Genomic DNA, 18,496 nt, shown 5'->3' with positions numbered 1-18,496 from the left:
CTTGAGATAACATGTGAAACACCTCAGTATAGTTACAGTGATGACCTTACCTTCAACCATTATAACAAAGCGACAGGTGCTATTACCCAGAAGATAGCAGGCTGGATATTACGAACAGACAGCCATAACAGGTGAGTTAAAAGGAGTCATGACAAGGGTCTCCACCGAACGAAGAAATTAGTGATAACAAGAAAAGAATATTCCATGGAAAGCAAAGGAATTAGCTACGAAAAGATGTATCATAGTCAGATTTATCCATGAAGACGTGGGAATCAGTACTTATAGCCGTTCATTGGTTACCAATCTTCTTTGTATCTATTGGTAAACATTTCCTGTATAATCTGCAGTACGCTACAACCCTGAACTTCAAATGGTATGTATCGTGTCATGAATGTGGTCTTTTGAAAAGATTCAGTTTCCTGTTGATTCCGTAATTTATGGTGTAAATGAAGTGAAAGTTCAATTCTTAATTAAAAGTTTGAATTATTACTGAAAGTTTAAGTTATTGGCGAAATGCGGCTGTAAGAGCCATTTGCCTGCTCTTTCATTATTATCAGGGAAATTTTGAATTAGTGATGTCAATGATATTTATTTTCTTTTGGGGACTCTGAGTGGCTTACGGTAAGGCTCTCGATATTCTCTCCTAACTAGAATCATGTCATTCTGCTGTCACTTTTCAGGACGGGCAGATTTGACGTTAGAAAATGTGCACAGATCTTGCACAAACTGTCATTGACTGTGTCAACGATCTAAAGTACTGCAACGATTGACAACACTGAGGCTGTATTGTGGTATGCAGTCGCGAGAGTTATGTCATCATTTACACTTGCAACATCCCAAGGTAACCTGGAAAATATTACTAGTGGCATTATTAGGTGCAGCTAGTTCAACAAGACAAAACAATCGGTGCTCAGGATTGTGTAGTGCATTGCCTGTAGCCATTAGAAACACTGTGGGCTCTTGATTGGAGAAATTTAGAACAGCGTGGACATGCATCTACAGATTGTACCAGACCAGTCATTATATGTTAGCCGCGGCCTCTGACAACCTGATTGAGCAGAACAACACAGTGGCCAAGCTGCAAGCATAGACCTGTAAACCATCTTGAGGTATACGTAAGGTGCGGACCCAGACTGAGCTTTGAGAGTAGAGTACCTCACCGACACTCGTAAGGTCTACGAAGGTTGTAAGGAAAGACAATTTTACAAGAAGCATCTAGATGTGCGCAGACTAGTCAGAGGAGTTCACAAGCTAAACAAAGTGTTTACATAAGCCAGACGTTGGTGGACACAGGCCACACACTGATCTACACAAGGTAGTGGAAGGTATACACAGGCCAGAAACTAATGTACGTAGCGCTGTCACATGTGGACTGGAATAGTGTTAGATTAGAGAGGCACAGTTGGGAAGGAGGGAGGCGGTTGTGATGAAGGAAAGTGGGAGGGAGGCCGCTCTATTAGATATCCGGTAATCAATATGCTACAACACTTACTTCCGTAGTCCCTCCTGCACCGCACCGCGCGCCGTTGATGCTACCCAACCCCATCATCTGCAGTCCATCACCAACTCTACGACGTACCAGGTGATCTCACACCTCCAGCATCCCACTTTTCCACCGTGTGATTTCAAACCACCTCCACCTTCCCAGACCCACCACCAGGTGATCTAACACCACTGCCACCTTCCCAGACCCCAGGAGTGATACCACCTCGAGCCTCCATCACCATCACACCTCTGCTGTATTTCCTTCTCACATAACACATGAACACCAGTTCAGTTAAACCAGAGTTATGTATCAGTACTTTTTTATGTTAGCAAAGACTGCACGGGCAACTGAGGCTATATATATATATATATATATATATATATATATATATATATATATATATATATATATATATATATATATATATATATATATATATCCAGGATTTAAACCTATGTATGCGACACGGTCAGGAAGGCTAACGCTACGCCACGGAGGTCTGGAATATAAACAAAATTTCCTCTACAAAATAAACTGGAAGACTAATGGAAATGGGACATTAGTCGTCATGTCTCCCAGTGGGTTGCTGTTTGGTGGAAAAGAAAATTGATTACATCTTTATGGACTGCGTTAAGAAATGGACATGGCACATAGTACCTGATAGTGTCAGACATTGTCCCGTGGAAGAAATTTAAGACTACCAGAGAGTAATGTTGTGTGTTAACCGTAGCTACAGCAGGCACAACAGAACTGTCGTTGCATTTTGAACAATACAGAAGGCTATGTACTGTCATGCAAGACCTGGTTCTCCTCCGCACTCGACAATAGTTCCCTACTGACAAGACACGTATGGTAGTCCCTTGATAATGTATGACCTTTATCCGTTAGAGACACCTTGCAGTAGTCTGTGGCTGCAGAGTACATATACCAAACCAACCAGGATGTGTTGATTACTCAATCCTACTGATGACCAGAGGGTCAAGACGACACCTTGGTCAGAGACCGAGCTATGGCGACACAAGAGCTCCAACATGATCGTAAGGTATACGAATTAAGATGGAAAACTGATGATGACACTCTCCTGAATATTTACACTCGTCCCGTAAGTATATTTGGCGGTAATAGTGCACGTCGGGACTGGTGACATTATCGTGCTCGTGTTTGAGCCACTGCAACGATGTTTCACAGACCACAGTAACTCTAGCATATTACACAGACGGTACGCACGACATAAGAGTCATCGCCCATACCAGTCAAGCATGCCACACCACACAGACAGCCCGACTGCACACAAGAGCCCATAACATGGATGAACCATGCATGAGGAGACGAGTTGGTGAGTGAGGTCATGTGTTGGTAGGAGCGATCCTCCTCCCAGACACCGAGGGTCAGGGATGTCACTGGACGGTCATGGTAAGTTTCAGGGGGAGTGTCTGGTGGGTGGTTAACTCTCACACCAGGGAAGACGCCCTATTTCTGGATATGATCACGCTTGGCTTTCATGTGGTCCTTGACTGAGGGGAAGGTTGGAGAGAGAGAGGTGGCGGTGGTGGGGTTGGGGGGGCGGGCGCTAGAAGTATACTTACAGATCTCTTCATGATTGTTAACAGAGCTGTGTATTATTCCCATTAATATATAGAAATATGTAGATACACTGTATATGAAAAAAAAACATTAGAATATCGTGTTTGGGTCTGGATAACATTCATGTTCTAGAAATAGAACTTAATTCAGTTTTACTGTCTCAGTACACGGTTTTCAAGGCGTTACTACGTTGCCTTAATGTGAACAGTGTTGAGTTTTAAGCCGCATCTCCACGACTTGGCCATATATGAGGATTATTTTTTAGCGTCCGTGGTAAGAGAGAAGTAAGAGACGCTGAAAAAAGGTAATGATTTCAATACGAGGATTTGGTTGAAGACCGTTGGAATTGGAGAATTTTCCATCATTACTTTAGTGATAACTTGCTGGGGTTAGTGGAGAGGAGGCAGGAGGTGTTGGGCAAGTCGTTACTGTATACCTGACCCTCTGGAGAACGAGACTGCAAGTGTCATTTGCTGTGTTAATGGTAGAGTATATGGTGGAGCAGGGCGGGGGAGGGTGGTGTGTACTGTGGCCAACCACAAGCTACCACACCATCCTGGTCGTGACGTTGCTTAGGCTACGAACGTTCAAGTTAGTTCAGATGTTCGCAAAGATTTGCATTTTATTTCCTTTTTTTAATATAACCAGGATTTTTTTTTTTACCTGCACGTGGCAAATCTTGTTGTCATATCACTCCCCTGGATTTTTTAATTAAACCAAGAAAATTTATGTATATGGTGACCAACAGAAACATAGCAGGAGAGACGAGTGCAAGACAAGCGCTGTATTTGTCCAGGTGTAATGACGTCATGCACCTCCCATGTCGTCGTGGCTTGTTGACCCCATGAACGCCTCGCTACGACCCATGACCACACCAGAACAACCCATGAACGCGAATGGATAGCCTTTCATCACGATGGCCTAGCCCCTCACCGTGGGGTCTTGCCTTGGCGTTCAAATCATGAGGTGTTTAGTGTGATATGTTTACTTTGTTTACTTGTGTAGTTTCACCCGTGTCCCTGTGGCGTTAAGGAGACACATATAGATGAGAGAGAGGAACAGTCGAGGGTAATAGATGGTGGGTAAGGATGTGGTGAGGCAGCAGTACTAGCCAGGTGTGTCTGCCATCATTTCCTCACCGTCTTCGATGAGTGACAAGGTTGGAAGACGTGCCATCTCGTGTGTTTACCTTGCTTGTGAAGCATGAGGCCGCTTCCTTCCCAGCCTCCCCTTCACGTGAGAGAAGAACTTGCTACAGTCATGTCAGTATTGCAAGTGCTGTAGGTTCCTCTAGTTACAGGACGGTACTGCCTCTTCCATGAGTCAAGCACCTGCCCAGTCTGTATCATGCTTTGCCTCTCTCAGGAATATATTGTCTCCTATTTCCTATTAGACCTAGTTGATGCTAAACGCCGATCATACGTTCCCTTGCACCAATTTCTTTCCACGAGAGAAAAAGTGAGAGAGAGAGAGAGAGAGAGAGAGAGAGAGAGAGAGAGAGAGAGAGAGAGAGAGAGAGAGAGAGAGGGGATTATGTGGAGAGTGGTATAGTGAGAGGGATGGTGGTGGGGCGGGAGAGGTGACTTGTGTTTGTTGGTGATGAGTGTTTGTGTTGTGTGGCGGGAGGCTGCGGTCACTTGGTCTGTAATCGATATTCCAACTCTGGCAGACTCCCTCCGTCCCTTCAGTGGACATGTGCCTCCCCGCTTGCCCTCCACTCCATCCCTACCTTACCGCCTCCCTCTCGCTTCCATCACCTGCCACCAACCTCCCGCTTCCATCACCTGGCACCACCCTCCTACTTCTCTCTCCTGTTACCTCTCACCTTTCAGTTTACATCCCTTGCCACCTCCCCGCTGCTGCTGCTGCTGCTGCAGCTGCCATCTACTCATGTCTTCCTAGCTGCTGTCCCTTGCCGTCGACTCTGTGCTACTATTCCTTACCTTCCCCTGCCACTCTCCCGTATTACCGATCATGCTATCATGAAATACCTCCATGATATATATATATATATATATATATATATATATATATATATATATATATATATATATATATATATATATATATATATATATTCCCCCAGCTTGAGGTTACAGCGCGAGTGAAGAGTTACTTTAGCCAGGTTGTATCATACGTCAGCTGACGAAACAAGAACACAGTCTTCTAAAAGAACTTCTCACTTCAGAGGAGCTTAGCTGTCCCTCCTACTAAGTTCAGCGCAGTTTTGGAGCTGCCGGAGCCCCTGAAAATGGGGTCATGTGTGAAAGGTGTCCTTGGATAATGAATAATGATATCCTTGGAAATGAATCTAAGTAGCGATCTAATACAATGATTTGATCCTGGACGACGTATAACTTGTCATGTTCTGTCTCCAGATCAAAACTCAAGAGCCATAAGCTCAGGTCACATCCCTGCCAGGTCATGCAGGCATGTCCTTATGGTATGTCTTAAGTAGACTGATGAAAACTAAAGACGCGACCAGATGTCTTACTGAGGAGTGTAGGTACACCAGCTTTTCTGTAACACACAATGAAAACCATTGTGTGTGTTCTTGGTTTTCCTGGTCTTATAGGAAGCCAAGTGGCGGATATGTTATTGGTACCTCTATGTGAAGTGTGTTTGTGTTGTTGTACAGCGGGCATTGTGTTGCAGGTAGGGGATGTGTTGTAGGGAGGCTAGTGTGTTGTAGGGTGGACTGTGCGCCGAGAGGGAGGGTTGGCAATGGACGGAAGACGTTGGTCTGATCACCGGACACATGATGGATCCTCCTGCCGCCTCATGATCCACACTCTCCTCCCTCCCTCCATAACACCAAACATTCCTCAGCAGCCTCTCATCTGCCTCCTGCTCTCTTTGTAGGCCTTGCTCCAGTTTGCGTTGAATTTCCCGTGTTCTCTGCACAGTTTGTCCGATGTGTCCCGTTTATGCACCTCCTATTTTGTATGTGAAGAGTGACGATTAGATTGTTAGGGTTGAATACGATTGTCTTACCCAAGAAGTGTAGAATTTGTTCATCTGTTTCGCTGCTTCATGGTTCTGCTTGCATGACTGGGTCATCATCACGCACACCTTAGTTTTTTTCCTCACGAATCACTGACGGGGCTGTTCCTACTCTCCCAGTGGTTGGTCGTGTGTGTGTGTGTGTGTATATATATATATATATATATATATATATATATATATATATATATATATATATATATATATATATTTCTTTCTTTTAAACTATCCGCCATTTCCCGCATTAGCGAGGTAGCGTTAAGAACAGAGGACTGGGCCTTTGTGGAATATCCTCACCTGGCCCCCCTCTGTTCCTTCTTTTGGAAAATTAAAAAAAAGAAAAAAAAAAAAACGAGAGGGGAGGATTTCCAGCCTCCTGCTCCCTCCCCTTTTAGTCGCCTTCTACGACACGCAGGGAATACGTGGGAAGTATTCTTCATCCCCTATCCCCAGGGATAATATATATATATATATATATATATATATATATATATATATATATATATATATATATATATAGTGTTACTGAGATGGCCTTGGATAGTTAGGGTATTCAATTACTGATGCTGTCTCGGATAACATGAAAAAAGTTGTACAAACATATGATTGTTTATTCACGTTCTTCTTGTCTGTGTTGATAAAAAATTGGATGTTGATAAAGATTTTAAACATATTTTCGTATGTAGTGTATATTGAGGCGGCGGTCAGCCTGAGGCAGGATAAGGTGTGTGTGTGTGTGTGTGTGTGTGTGTGTGTGTGTGTAGCGCTGGTGGCGACGGTGATTGGCTGCTGCAACATACAGAACCAGTCAACGTTCGTCGAGTTTGTTTCTTTAAGGTAACTGGAGGTAGGTAAGTGAAGCGTGTCTCCCTGTTCACGCTCTTCACACCCGTTACACTGCACCCTCAACCATCCTCCCTATCCCTCTCCCTTTTTTCCCTTCCCTACCCAAACAGGCCCCTCTCCTGTGCCCCTCACAGAGTGCTGCACTTCTCCCATTCCACTATCCCTTTTCTTAACCTCCTATATGTCTCTGCATTTACGAATATCTCCACAAGCAACGTGTTTCTCGTGCTCCCATCCCTTTTTTATCTTCATTTCTGTGCGTCTCTCTTCCCTGTCCTTGATATACATCCCCTGGCCAGGCAGCTTACAGAAGCCTTGGAGACACTACCATGGCAGAGTCCACTCCCGTGGCGTGGTGTGTAGAGAGGGTCTGGAGGGCTGACATGTTCACCTCATCATCGCGACTCTTAAGTCTTTGACGGTGAAGGTTTTCTGGCAAGAAGATTCTCGACTCATGAGAAGTTTTGATGGAGAGCTTAAACATGATGACGCTTCTGTTGAACCCACCTCTCTCTCTCTCTCTCTCTCTCTCTCTCTCTCTCTCTCTCTCTCTCTCTCTCTCTCTCTCTCTCTCTCTCTCTCTCTCTCTCTCTCTCTCTCTCTCATTCTTTGACCGATTTTAAATGTGCCCCAGGAGCAGTTGGGATCCCAGCCATGTTTTGAAAAGATAGTTGTCAAACCACTGATGATGATATTGAGATACACCACAGGAGTTCATACCAGCACACAAGTGGCGGATATAAACTAGAGCCAAAACACCGTCGACCAGTTAGCCAGACATAACATATAATGGAACTTCACGAAAGGATGATCGAAAGAAAAGTGTGAATCGTTTGATTTGTAAAAATTTTCAGAACCAAATCCAGCAGTGACGTGGGCGGGGCTACTGGTTCACTACATTGACATATTGATAATGTTGCAGGCCAAGAAAATGGCAGTATTTTCGAAGATTTTGCCGAAATATTTGACAGACTTAACTACAAGAATTATATCAAAGCAGAGAAACATAATATTGGAGGTCACCAAGGGTAATGGATTCCCGAATTTTTTACGTAGCAAAAAATTCATAACAATAAGTGAAAACGTGTTATGATGGAGGTGTTGGCGTACCACAAGGGACGGTATTACCCTCAGTGCTGTTAATGATAATGACTTAAGATGCAAAGCTGGTTGTAAGTGCGAGTATAGTTTGGCAGATGACACGAGCGTTGGTAAAACAATAGGATCAGGAGACACAGAAAACTGCAGAAGACCTGGATGGGTAGAGGAAGACCTAATGAAAGTTCATTATAAATTTGAGGGAATAAGTCAAGGGACAATCAACGGTAAACTGGCGTCTTTCTACAAAGGACGTCCAGGGAAACGTATGGTGAAGAAAACCATACCGACAGTTGAAGGATGACATTGATAAGACAGTACATACCGGGAATTGATAAGTCTTATCATAATGAAACCTTCAAAACGACTGATGAAAATGTTCAGTGTTAAGAAGCCAAAGCAAATACTGCTGGATTATACAATCATCGCTCAAACAAACAGATAGCAATAAACATTTTAGAATGAGTGCGTAAACATTTGACGAACAGTCATGGTGGTCGAGAGCATGTGTCCCACATGAGAGGGGAGACAACATCAACACCACACTGAAGAAGTGCGAGCAACGTACGTCTTCATATATGCTGAGAGCAAAAACAGAAGACATAAAGATTAATGTTTCAGATCATAAAGCATCGCAACATAGCAGGATTATCAGCTCTGTTATGATACCAAAGAATCTATGAATATCAGACAAAAATATACGTGTGTGTCTGTTAAAGAATGTTGGAAAAATTATGTATTGTAACATCAGGAGAAATAGAACGAATGTAAATGATGAAAGAGAAATAGATTTAATTAAGGTTGAGGTTCGTCCCTGATGAGTCTCAACTGACAGTATGCAGGATGCGTGGCTGCCTCACACACCAGAGCAGCAGTCAACCAGAGCAAAACATCGGTCAACTCCACGCCTTAATAACGTCATTCTAGAAAAATATCTTTGTGATTACGTTCTCTCTCTCTCTCTCTCTCTCTCTCTCTCTCTCTCTCTCTCTCTCTCTCTCTCTCTCTCTCTCTCTCTCTCTCTCTCTCTCTCTCTCTCTCTCTCTCTCTCAAATGAACGTGCAAACATGTTACTGCTACGTAGCATCATTATTCAAAGCAGTAATAATGACCCAGGTTTGCCAGGGAAGGACTCCGCCCTTGTTTATGAGCAAGTCTGGCCTTGATGTGGTTCTGGTCTGGTCATGACGTAAGAGCTTCTTTCCCTTGGGTAACGAACCTGGGTCACGAGTGTTTGTGTCAACAGCGATTCCCTGGCGTCACTTGTTATTATATATTTCGCTATATATTTCGATTCTCATAATATAGTATTACATTTTCTCTGACTCCTATATTGTACTGAGAAAATGAAATGGCTCAGACGTATATGGAAAAAATTAATAATGAGACTATCGCCATTTTATTATATGCAGGTTTTATAATAAGGACGATCCTATAAGTATGATATAGGTGATAGTAGGAATGATCCTATAAGTATGATATAGATGATAGTAGGAATGATCCTATAAGTATGATATAGATGATAGTAGAGGTTCTGTAAATCGGTTTTAGTTACCGAGTTGTCTAACTCCAGGACGCCTATTAAAGGCTTCATCAGCTCCGAGGCTCTTCCACGCGGGAGCAGGGTAACCTGGGCTCCTTTAAGGGTAGGAAGATCCTCAAGAAGGCTGCTGCACGTCTTTCCTTCCACTGACAATGACGCCGTTTCGTCTTGCTTTACCCAGGGCAATGGTCTGTTGGCACTAGAGATGCCACTGTTTAAAGTTAGACGGTGAAGGAGGGTCACTGTTTCCACCGTTGGTTACCGTGTCCTTCATGACGTCTGCATGTGGCGCAGGAATCATGAATCAGGTTGTATCATCCTCCAGGTAACTCTTAATTAAACAACTTTTAGTTCGATTCATGTAGAAAAAAAAAAATAGTACGAGCGCTTGAATCTGGCGGTACCCATACTTCTCACCGTGGGCCAAGTGGGCCCTGAGGTCTGCTTGTCCCACTTTAGGCTGGGTGGGCACAAAGTTCCACCTGTCTGGAGTCCCTGGACGAGATTTTTCTGTCTCAAAGTCATTACTCGCAAGATGTAGTCAGAAACTGCGGTCCTGACCAGGGAAGAAGCAATATATAAGTATATGTTTACTTATAACGATGGGAAGTTGAGGAGAAAAATAAGGTCTTGATTATAACATACCTTGTGCTCGTGGCCATATGTGTGAACGGTGTGGTGGTGAGGCAGGAGTTCCAGGGAAGAGTTGCGTGGATGCCAGGTCTCGTGCAGGTCATGCGGAAGGATGAAGGCGTTACCAAGGTCCTGGCTTACTGGAGAGTTGCCAAGGTCTTGTGTTTTGCGTTAAAAGAAGCCGTAGGTCTCTGTGTTGAGGCTGTTGTAGGAGACTAGCATTAACGATGTCCTACTCGGGTACTTGCGGAAAGTGTTGCGTTAAAGGCTCCACAGAGTTCCTGCTGCAGAATGAAGAACAAAGTCACTTAGTAGATGGTGCCAGGCAGAGATGGCTCTCTGGTGTCACAGAGCCAGGGGCTGTTTGGCTGATGTACGAATACTTGTGTGTGGCCAGTAGTGCCACGCCACACCACAGGAGGTGATAGTGGAGCGAAGGCTGCCCAGCTAAATGACGATGGCCCCTTGGTGGAAGTGTAGATGCGGCCGACCTCTCGTGGTGAAAGCCGTGTCGCTTCACCTTCTAATCTGGGGGGAGGTCGGGCAGGGTTACGAGACGGGATCACACGTCGGTCAGGACGTGGTAATATGATTTCAGTACGACCATTTGAGCTTTGAATTACGGAATTAACGTCATTCTGTTGTGGTAATGTAAAACCTCTCTGTAGTGGTCTTGGTAAATGACGCTACAAGTTTCACTCATTGCTGGTTACTGGCAGGATTCTATACACTACATGCCCTCTACAGGTAGGACTCCCAACTGGCTGGGTGCTCTACGTTCTACTTGTATACTCACAGTTGTGAGTCAGTAAGATAAGGTATGATTCTGGTCCTCATGTGGTGGGTGTGAGTCAGTAGATTTCGTGATTCTCAGCGTAAGTGTAATGGGCACGTGGCAGTCGTGTGGAAGTCGATACTGACTTAAATGTGTAGGGAGTAATGGACTTCGGTGAGGTATGATGATAATGGCAAGTTAGTAATGAACATGGTAATCGGGTGTGTTCATGTTAGTGGCCTACGTTAGCAGTACTGTGAGGCATGGCAGTCGGCGGATCTATGTGCACTAGACATGACATTGGGATGTGGCTTCCAGCGGGAGTGTGTGATAGTTACCCGTGAGAGTGATGCAGGAAGGTGAGGGTGTATGTGAGGAATGATGGAGGAAGGTGAAGTTGTATGTAGGGAGTGAGGGACGAGGTTGAGTCGAAGCCGAGGCTGGACCCACCATTTGTCAGCATTACCATAACCCCCGGTCTGATTGTGTGTCGTCACACGACCTGATTGCGTGTCCCAGCACGACCTGATTGTGCATGTCATGACACGATCAGATTATGCGTCGTTTCAGGACCTGATTGTGCATGTGGGAGTAGAATTAGCGAGTGGAAAGGTTGTTGGTGGCAAGGGTGGTCATTGCTCGTTGTAAGGCATTGTTACTGTAATGGTTGAGGCGGTGAGCTGGCGCCGTCTCCAGCACCCTCCTGACGCTGCCACTCTCCCTCCACTCCCTCATGACGTTGCCAGTCCCTCCTCCCCTCCCCTCACCTCCCTCCTGACGCTGCCAGTCTCTCCTTCCCATTCTTCCCCTCCCCTTCCCTCCTGGCGCTGTCATTCTTTTCTTCCCTCCACTTAAATCCCTCCTGACCCTGCCAGTCCCTCCTTCCCTTCCTTTCTCTCACTTCCCTCCTGACACTGCCAGTCTCCTTCCCTTCTCTCCCCTCACTTCCCTCCTGACATTGCCAGTCTCTCTTCCCTTCACCTCCCTGACGCTGCCACTCTCCCTCCCAGCAGTTCACCACTCCCTCATCTCGATGCCCTCTCCTTGCCTCACTCGCCTTACATCAGGTTTTATTCACTTTGTTTTTCTGCATATCTCATATTATATTGAGAAATTGGATTAAGAACGAACAGGTCTTTTATCGTCCCCGCTCGAGTTGGCATTGATAAGATTAAGGAGTTGCCAGTTCCCCTGAAGTGTTACAGTGGGGGTTCTGTATGGTACTAACACAGTGATATGTCTTTCCATTAGTGAGAGGTTTTTATGATTTTTTTTTCCTGAAACATGTTGGGGTTCACCTTGCCTGCCTGAACTTATGCTCCAACTCTGACCTTTCTTCAGCCTCCCAATATATCTGGTGTGGCCGATGTTGCTTAGAATAACCTTCATATTCTTACTCAGCTGTACTGGGAGAGATTTGGCTTTTTTCCGTTTTGCTGTGTGTCTCTGCCTCACTGTATTGCTCAGTTACGTGTCTGCACCAGTTTTAACGTCTTGAGTTATCTGAACATTAAGTGGTCAGTAGTTTATGTTGTGATGGTCCAGGCACATAGGCCGGCAGTACACTGGTAGGGTCGTTGTGCAGTGTATCAACTGGACGTCCTGGACTGTTCCTCAACACCCATATATATTGCCTCTCTCCTCCTGGACCAATCCGTCGCCTCACTCATATCAATATTGGGCTTCTCAAGTTCACATTCATTGCCACTACTTCACTCTGGAAGGAATGACCTTTAAAACCTTTCGAACGTTTCTCATGTGTCTTCCATGCTACAGTGACCAAGGACACGGCGACTGTCTGTATGTGGAGGCTGCATGGATCACTTGCTGTAGATGTGAGAGGGTCCTCAGTCACGCCACAGACCAGCACATGTTGAACTAGCACCTGGTCTCTGACCCTCATTACATTCATCCGTCATGATGTTTATCTGCTGACCCTGACGTTCATGTGTCATGATGTGTATCTGCTGACCCTGACGTTCATGTGTCATGATGTTTATCTGCTGACCCTGACGTTCATGTGTCATGATGTTTATCTGCTGACCCTGACGTTCATGTGTCATGATGTTTATCTGCTGACCCTGACGTTCATGTGTCATGATGTTTATCTGCTGACCCTGACGTTCATGTGTCATGATGTTTATCTGCTGACCCTGACGTTCATGTGTCATGATGTTTATCTGCTGACCCTGACGTTCATGTGTCATGATGTTTATCTGCTGACCCTGACGTTCATGTGTCATGATGTTTATCTGCTGACCCTGACGTTCATGTGTCATGATGTTTATCTGCTGACCCTGACTTTCATGTGTCATGATGTTTATCTGCTGACCCTGACGTTCATGTGTCATGATGTTTATCTGCTGACCCTGACGTTCGTGAAACATTCTGTGGTGTACGTGTGGTGTTGAGGAGAGACGTCCTAGTGGTCACTTGCTTTGGTCACGCCTCTGTACGGTTGAACCTTTGTTATTGTGTCCCTGATAATGGTGACCGTCAGGTGCCATGAGCCTCATGTTGGTTGTGGTGTGGTGCGTGTGGTGTGGTGCGTGTGGTGTGGTGTGTTTGTGGTGTGGTGCATGTGGTGTGGTGTGCATATCTTATATTTGTTATCGTGTGGTTTTTAGCGTCATGTCTGCAGTGTGATGCCTGTGTTGTGGGCGAGTTTAGTTTGGTTACAGTTGTGTGTGCTGATTATTGTCATGAATTTTTGGTGGAGCTTGTGGCCTGGTTACAGATGTGATATCTGTACCATAATGCCTGTGGTATGATGACTGTAGTGTATATCTAATATATATTACAGTGAGACAATAGTGTGACTAAAAGTATGTGTGGTACTGTACCTGTACCGTTGTACCAGCGACATCATGTACCTGTATCATGGTGCATGTCATAGTCTGTCTGTGTCAGTAGATCGCGGGACACTCGTGGTGTACCTGTGTTGTGGTTTCTTGAATCTTCGGCTGTGTGTCTGTGTCGTCATACCTGTGGCAGTGTACCTGTATCGTGTTACTTGTGGCAGTGTACCTGTATCGTGGTACTTGTGGCAGTGTACCTGTATCGTGGTAGGAGTTGCAGGGTGTAGCGGGCTGGCTGAGGAACCATTGTCTCTGCAGGTTGTCATTTAATGGAGTCAATTAAGGCGTGTTTCCCTCCAGCAGAATTCCTGATATATCTATTTTGGTCTTCGCTATCACGGCTCTACCAAATGTGCCGTGTCACTGGGACAAGATATTAAATTTACCGAGACGATTTGTGTGTGTTGTTGGTGGAGAGTTGGAGAGCAGTTAGTACTAGGGAAGTGACTGAAACACTCTCCACTCACAACTGATGCGGGAAGTGACTGAAACACTCTCCTCTCACAACTGATGCGGGAAGTGACTGAAACACTCTCCTCTCACAACTGATGCGGGAAGTGACTGAAACACTCTTCCCTCACAACTGATGCGGGAAGTGACTGAAACACTCTCCTCTCACAGGAGAACCTCTTCACCGTATATACTTGTTATTACTATGTTGTGAGTTATGGAATGCCCCTCGGCCGGGAGGCGGGCACACGTGTGGACCGGCCTGGTAAGTAACAGAGGCATTCATTATAGGCTTAACGAGCGCAAAACATGGTAATGAGTCATGGGTTGATGTTGCATATCACTATCATGGCTCCCTCACTACCCTGGCCGTCCTCGCACACATGTAAACCAGAGTTCACACACACACGCACACACACTTCATGTCTATTAGTGTCCTCTCCTGATTATTATTTACAAGTTCTATATAACACCTTAATGTAATTTTAAACATTTTTCTCTTTATTTACAACTTCACAAGACGAGAACATACTTTTGCCACCAGTTTACTGATGCGATGTATGAGGGTGGGAGGGTTGGGTGCCCGGGGCGCATCCTGGGCCACGACCCTCTCTTTTATTCTTCTTGATGAGGTTTGAACAGTTTTTATCACACGAGCCGACCACTGTTTGTCGTAACACACCCTCGAAAAGATTAAAGCTTTTTATACATTAGTCGCAAAAATTTGGCAATTTTCGGGAAAGGTCTTACAGATATCTTTGTCCTTTGTCTTTACCTTGGCATTGTGTTGACCCGATTACCATAATGTTGTGCCGCGAGTTGAGCTGTGACCAAATGCTGGGAGTATCTTCCCACGGTGTGTGACGTCACTCAAGGTCTGGCGCTTATAATAAGGAATTTCACAGTTTGTACTGCTCTCCACACATGAAGGATACTAGTATGTAAGCAAGTTTACACAAAACTTATAGAAATATATCATTCAAAATTTGTTCAAACTTTATTATTTTGTATTATATCTCGTGAGATTTTGTATTATATCCTGTAAGGTTTTGTCATAATTTGTGGACATTAGAAAGTGAGGTACATACATTGGCTCTCACGACCAAGGGCAGTATGAAACGTTCCATTATAAAGTGTGTCGAGTTTGTTTGAGGTAAACGGACAGTTTGTGTGGCGCTACGTGATGGCAGGTAACACTTCTTCATGTGTATTGTGTGCAGACGTAAGTGACTAAAGGGACATCAGTAAAATGCTCAGAATATCCAGTTAAGCAGGAAATAGCAGCACTAAGTTGAAACTTGATGAATTCAGGTATGACAAGGATATAGCTAGGAAAGTATTGGTTTAGAAACAGAGTAGTAGTGTAGTGTGTACGGAAACTTTGTGAATGTTTCAAGTTACAAATTCTTTGAATTCATTCGTGAGAGTGTGTGAGCGTGAAGTTAATGTATGTTATGGCCACTTTCCTTACATTCTTATATTCTAATGAAGTTTTTCTTTACAGGTGAGACTGATGGAGAGCTTGCTGCTCGTAACGTTAGGCGGTGCAGGTAAGACTTTGATTTGATGTCCCACATGATCTTAACCCACGGAACACGACGGTCAAATGTCATGTTATCATACACAAGGTTTGTATGGTGTGTTGGAAGATCGGGAGGAAGGCTAGAGCTGTACCTGGCCACAGTGCACCTTGATAAGCAAGAAGGTCAGAGGCAGCGGCCCGGGTGAGGCGGGTGGAGGGTGAGGAAGAAAGCTGGACCAGCACAGTACACCCACCATACGTACGTGAGGATCAGGCGGGACGGCAGGGCAGAGGTTGTAGCTGGCTGGTTGGTGAGCCGTGAAGCGCCCGGCTGGCTGCCTGCAGCACGCTTTGTCCTCCTGACTGCCATGGAAACCCCTTCCCTCCCTCCCTCACACAGCTCTCACCTTCACACTCCATTCTCACTCACTCTCCTGTCCTCCATCACACTCAGTCTCTCCCACCCAGACTCCTCAGTTCACTCTCCCTTTATATATGCCATCTGACTAATCTAACGCGCACCGTCTCACCTATTCTCATCCTCCTTTTCTCCCCTTTTCATCCATCCTCACTCCTCCCACCAACCGTCACCCACCCAGCCTCATCAAGCTATACCCTCACCCCTTCTCACTACGCCTCATTCCCCTTTCATCCAGCCTCATCTTCCATCTCATCCAGCTTCATCCTCCCTCTCACCCAGCCTCAATCCTCTCCCCCAGCCTCACTCCTCCCCTCACCCAGCCTCACATGCTAGTTGTCCAGCTCAGAAAAGTTGGGTAATGTGGCGACACTTCTAACCGTCAAGCCGGGCGATAAAGAACCTCAGATGGAGAAATGGTGAAATATAAATGGTTTCCGCTGGAGAGCAATTTACTGCCGGTGTAAAAGAGGCGAGTTTCCCGAAAGGCAAAACTTGAGTGGTGTGTTGCGGCCGTCCCTGAGTCGTCACTCAAACAGCCAGCCATTGGAAGAGAGAGAGAGAGAGAGAGAGAGAGAGAGAGAGAGAGAGAGAGAGAGAGAGGTGGAAGAGTACCTCAGACAAGGTTTTGCCATGAGGCAGGGGCAGCGTGGAGTGTTCACTGTAATTATTAAGCGATCGATTTTCTTGTGTATATCGAAGGCCCTCGTCACTGACAGACGTCCTCTTCGAGGCCAAGTTTTTTAAATGAAACATTTGAAACTTGAAACGTTAGAGAGATGTGGAGGGACGAATGGTAATAAATAATCGAAGTTTTATGAAGGAGGAAAACTTGACTTTTAGAAATGAAGCCAGTCGTGTGTGATGGGAGAGACACAAGGCGTTGGAGTTCTTAAAGTTAGCAGTGCAGAGAAACGGACATCACACCAGCCCGCTCTGGTCGGCTGTTCAGGAATCATGTAGTGCAGTGGCAGCTGATGGCAGGGCTCAAGCCGCCAGTTCTCTGGAGCAGAATTGATATATAAATCAGTCGTTGAGAGACACAAAACTCGATGAAATTGACAAGGCTGTTTAGTTAATTGCTGTTTGGCTGACACTTTTGGTAGCGGTGTCATAGAGGTCCAGACTTGATGACCTTGGGGTTAGGTTGTAAACGGTAGTTGCAACACAAGATACTGTGGGCTGGGGAAGGCGGGTAGCCCCGGCCCATGGCCACACCGCTGCCGTGTATCTGGCTCTTGGTCACACCTCTTTCTTGAACCTTCAACCCTTCAAAGCTTTGGTTAGAATTGTGTTATGGTAAGGGGTGACTGCAGGATCATCATGTATGATGTTGACAAACCCTCCACATGGCTAATCATTAACCAGTAATGATGATAAGGTTACTAATGTCATTGAAAGAAGTGAGTGTGATTCTGTCGGCAGTGTAGAGCCCGGGTGTCAAGACAGTAGTGTGTGTTTCACCACTGTAGTTTGAACTGAATAGTGAGGGTCAGGTGTAGGAGTGATCCATGGGTGTAGACACAAGAGCCGTAATGGACATCCTACACTTACGCCAGGGGACCACAACTTACACTGTACACCAGTATGACGTAAGGTGTAAATTGGTTGTAATGGTGCCAGTGTATAACTCCAGCTCGGCAGATATGACTTTCCCTTCATCGTGGAATGCGAGGTTTATTCCTTGTGTAGGTCCCGTTCCTGGGGAGGTCAACACTCCGATTTTCAAAGTGATAGTAGATTGCAACGAGACGCCTTGTGCTGCTGGATGTATCATCATCCACGCTCACTATGACCACTTGGGGAATTGAAATGTGGAGTGAGACGGATGATCGTGTAAAGTATGACATTGACAGAAGTGGTGTGGTAGTAAGTGCAGTCTGATAGAGAGGGCCGTCCCAGGTGTAATGAAATGGCTTGGGTATATGTTGAGGACGAGTGAAGAACTGGCTGACGAGGGCGATCTGTGTCAGTTATGGAGGGAGCATAGGGAGGCTGATGAGATGGAGGAATGGAGCGAAGGAGACTTTGAGGTCTCTGGGGGGACGAGAAGCTTGCAATGGATAGAATGAATTGGATCGATGTTGTGTCTTAGGGGTAACATGTTGTCAGTGGGCATATGAAGGAGTTAGTCAAGGTAAACCTTGGAATGGTCACCATCTAGGCTTGGCCGTAGCTGGTGTCAGTACATTAGTCATAACAGCTAAAGTAATAATGAGGCAGTTGTCCGTTTGTTTCTGACGTTTCCTCTCTAAGGCGTGAGAGGCAGTCTGGTATAGG

The 18,496-nt window shown here is 45.4% G+C and overlaps 2 protein-coding genes across 17 annotated transcripts in view; both read left to right on the top strand.

Moving 5' to 3' along the window:
- Nucleotides 1-18,496, top strand: part of Nca (neurocalcin homolog) — a 716,194-nt gene that overhangs the window by 509,547 nt on the left and 188,151 nt on the right. The window lies entirely within an intron of this gene.
- Nucleotides 1-18,496, top strand: part of LOC139756261 (neuronal calcium sensor 2) — a 409,472-nt gene that overhangs the window by 276,587 nt on the left and 114,389 nt on the right. The window contains exon 1 of one of the 6 annotated variants that reach the window (XM_071675462.1): nucleotides 15,747-15,826. The exons of the other annotated variants lie outside the window; for them this stretch is intronic. Coding sequence (XP_071531563.1) covers nucleotides 15,762-15,826 — 65 coding nt within the window. The 5' untranslated portion in view covers nucleotides 15,747-15,761. Of the gene's footprint in view, nucleotides 1-15,746; nucleotides 15,827-18,496 lie in introns of those variants that run through there. 6 annotated transcript variants of the gene reach the window in all.

The sequence above is a fragment of the Panulirus ornatus genome, chromosome 21, assembly GCF_036320965.1.
Source record: "Panulirus ornatus isolate Po-2019 chromosome 21, ASM3632096v1, whole genome shotgun sequence".
Lineage (NCBI taxonomy): Eukaryota > Metazoa > Arthropoda > Malacostraca > Decapoda > Palinuridae > Panulirus > Panulirus ornatus.
This window is presented reverse-complemented; position numbering and strand designations above follow the sequence as displayed.